The sequence below is a fragment of the Plasmodium gaboni genome, assembly GCF_001602025.1.
Source record: "Plasmodium gaboni strain SY75 chromosome Unknown, whole genome shotgun sequence".
NCBI lineage: Eukaryota > Apicomplexa > Aconoidasida > Haemosporida > Plasmodiidae > Plasmodium > Plasmodium gaboni.
In genome coordinates this window covers 1-3,244 of record NW_017385443.1, presented here as the reverse complement: position 1 = coordinate 3,244, position 3,244 = coordinate 1, and the positions used below count along the sequence as shown (strand labels likewise).

At 17.8% G+C, this 3,244-nt stretch overlaps 2 protein-coding genes across 2 annotated transcripts; one reads left to right on the top strand and one right to left on the bottom strand.

Moving 5' to 3' along the window:
* Window positions 1-594: 594 nt before the first annotated feature.
* Window positions 595-1,140, top strand: PGSY75_0031500 (exported protein (PHISTa); the record flags this gene model as incomplete). The annotated part of the gene is made up of 1 exon (XM_018783452.1): window positions 595-1,140. A coding segment is annotated over one exon (546 nt), but the record flags the coding sequence as incomplete, so codon positions are not given.
* Window positions 1,141-2,746: 1,606 nt separating this feature from the next.
* PGSY75_0031400 (exported protein (PHIST)) lies at window positions 2,747-3,244 on the bottom strand (the record flags this gene model as incomplete). The annotated part of the gene is made up of 1 exon (XM_018783451.1): window positions 2,747-3,244. A coding segment is annotated over one exon (498 nt), but the record flags the coding sequence as incomplete, so codon positions are not given.

Sequence of the window (3,244 nt, the reverse complement as noted above, 5' to 3'; positions counted from 1 at the left end):
TAAATATATTTATAATTATATATTTATTTACATTGACATAAAATATAGAAATAATAAATATATGTTGCTAATTATACTATAAAATAATTTATTATATATATATATATGCTCGTGGAACACACATAATGTACTAAATGTATAGTCTAAATAGTATTAATATAAAACATTTTACATACACAATTTTAATTTATTTTAAAAATATATATAACATTTCCTTTTAAATATATAATATATTAATTAAAAATATATTTTTAAGATGAAATGTCATTGCGCCTAATATTATAGTGAACAGAAGAATATTACAAATGCAAGCAAAGTTTGTTCCATTAGGAAAATATTTTTAAATTTGTTGTCAATTACTGGAATTTTGTTGTTACTAGTAGTATTAAAGGTAAGTTATTATATGTGAAACTTTTATAATAATATCAATATATATATATATATGTATATATTATTTATTTTTTTTCAGAATATAATAATATGTGATAAACGTGAAACAATCGATGGAGGAGTTTATTATATATATATAGAAGAAATTTATCTGAGTTAGAAAGTGAAAAGAATAAAGGATTAAGAAATGATAGTGAATAGAATATGTTAAAAAATAACAAAGATGAAAAAAATAATAATATTCCTATTAGTTTGCAATGTAATAATATAAATTATAATGATATATCAAAACAAATAATGCTTGAAGATATACATAATGTATTATATAATTTAAAAGAACGTACATCTGATGAAGATCTTCATAACATATGGAATCATGCTTTGGGTATATCTAAAGAAGGATTTCATGATATGATAAAAGAATTAGCTCTTTATATAGAAGATTATTTACTTACATATGAATATCAACGCTATCATCATTTTCCAGATAGGGAACCTATAAGTGTAGGAACTAAATATCGTATATGGTATAAATCAATTCATGATATTGGAGTTGAATTATCATTTACAGATATGGAACATACACTTCATATTTATAGTTTAGTTAAAGATGGAGCAACAATTAATGAAATCAAAAATTTTATATATTCATTTATAGATTATTACAGTACATTAAAAATTGATTTATTTAAAGAACATAAAAAAATATTTACAGAAAGGATGAAAAATCCCAAAAGATTAACTATTTAGAATAAAAATTTATATGAATGAGAATTATGTTTTTCTTTCTTTCTTCTTTTTTTTTTTCAATACGTATAAACAACAAAGGAAAAACGAAAAATATAAACTAAATTAATCTAAAAACATATATATAAACATTCATATGAAATAATATATATACTATATATTAACTATAATTCTATTGTAGTACCAACAAATATATAATATTCCTTTCATCTTGTTCTATTATATATAATTATTCTCATTATTAGAAATATAAATCATTTTATAAATATAAATCTCATATAAATTAATAATATATATATATAGTTTATTTTTCTATGTAATATAATATATATTAATGCTTCATAAATTTATATTTTAAATTACAAAATATTAAAAAATATCTTATGTATGAGAACTACTAGTATCATGTAAAAATCCTAATAATATATTAAAATTTTTATAAATTTTCTATGTATATTTGTCTTATATACATATATATACTTATATATTATTAATGATTTACAGCATAAACAATATAAATGCAATATATTTGTATTTTATATAATTACACATCTCCATACAAATTATGCTATGTTATTATGTATTATCTTTAGAATATTCTTTAATTTTTATGGTATTTATCTTATTAATAAAAAAATAATTTTTTTTATATAAAATATTTATAGTTTCAAATATATTTCCTTTAAATATTCTATTATATATAAATACATATATATATATATATATATATATATATGTGTAATACTAACCTCTTCTATCCTTCTTTATAAATTGTATAACTTATTATATTTTTATATAAATTAATTTTTTTTTTTTTTTTTTACATATTACATATAACATTTTATATATTATATATAATACTATTTTTACAACTTATATTACTTCACAACCTATAAACTTATAATGTAAAATATATAAAAATATATATTATATGTACGACGTTACATATATACTGTGATTTATACCTGAGAATTGTATATATACTATAATATAATTTTAGAACACTTACAATATAAAATAAATTAGAAATTACACAATAAAAAAGATTAAAAAAAAGAAGGATATCAATTACCATTAGACGTTAATTTCAGGTTTGAAGACAAAATAAAAACAAACTATTATATATTAATAATTATTGAAATAACTATGACATTTGTAATTTTTTTTTTTCATCAAAAAAAAGAAAAAAAAAACTATATATAAATACATTTAAACAATATGGTTCATTATATTTTAATATTATTTAATATGTAATATATATATATATATATATATATATATATATATATATATGAAAAAGCACAATTCTAACATGTATAAACAAAAAATATATATATTTGCATTTCTATGATTCATATAATAATTTTTTCTTAAAACTAAAATATATATATTCAATAAATTCTATTCGAGCACACACCTCAAGAATGATATAACATATTTCTATATAATTTTTTATATTCTGCTAAATAATTAGAATCCTAAACATAAATATATTTTTGATAAATAATTATTTTTATATAAATCAATTGATTTTAATAATTTTCCTTATTCATGTTTTATACATACTATAATTAAAAAGCATTTTTGTTTCTTTTAAATTTTATAATTTTCATTCAATATTATTTGCAAGTTTTTTTAAAAGTTCCTCTTTGTGCTTTTCATATAATTCTTTTTTTAATATTTGAAAATATTCTAAGAAGGAATAAATAAATTTTAATATCTCATCAAGTGTATGTTTATGATTTATTAAATACAAAAAACTTTGAGTGTATTGCATCTCTTCCGTTATTACAGATTGACAAAATTTATTACGATATTCTTTCCATATATAATCATAGAACCATCGTTTGTTAAAACCGTCCCATTGGAAAATATCGTTATCTAAGTATTTTTGTATTGGTGCTTTTAACTCTTTTAATTTATCATCCAAACCTTCTTTTGCAACACCAAGTGTGTGAGTCCATATATTTTTAAGATCTTCTAAGGGTGGGCATTCTTCTAATGAATTTAATACATCAAATAATTCCTTTTCTGTCAAACTCTTTGAAATGTCATTATAATTTATATTACTTATTGAAATATTACTTTTATTTTCCACATGATTATT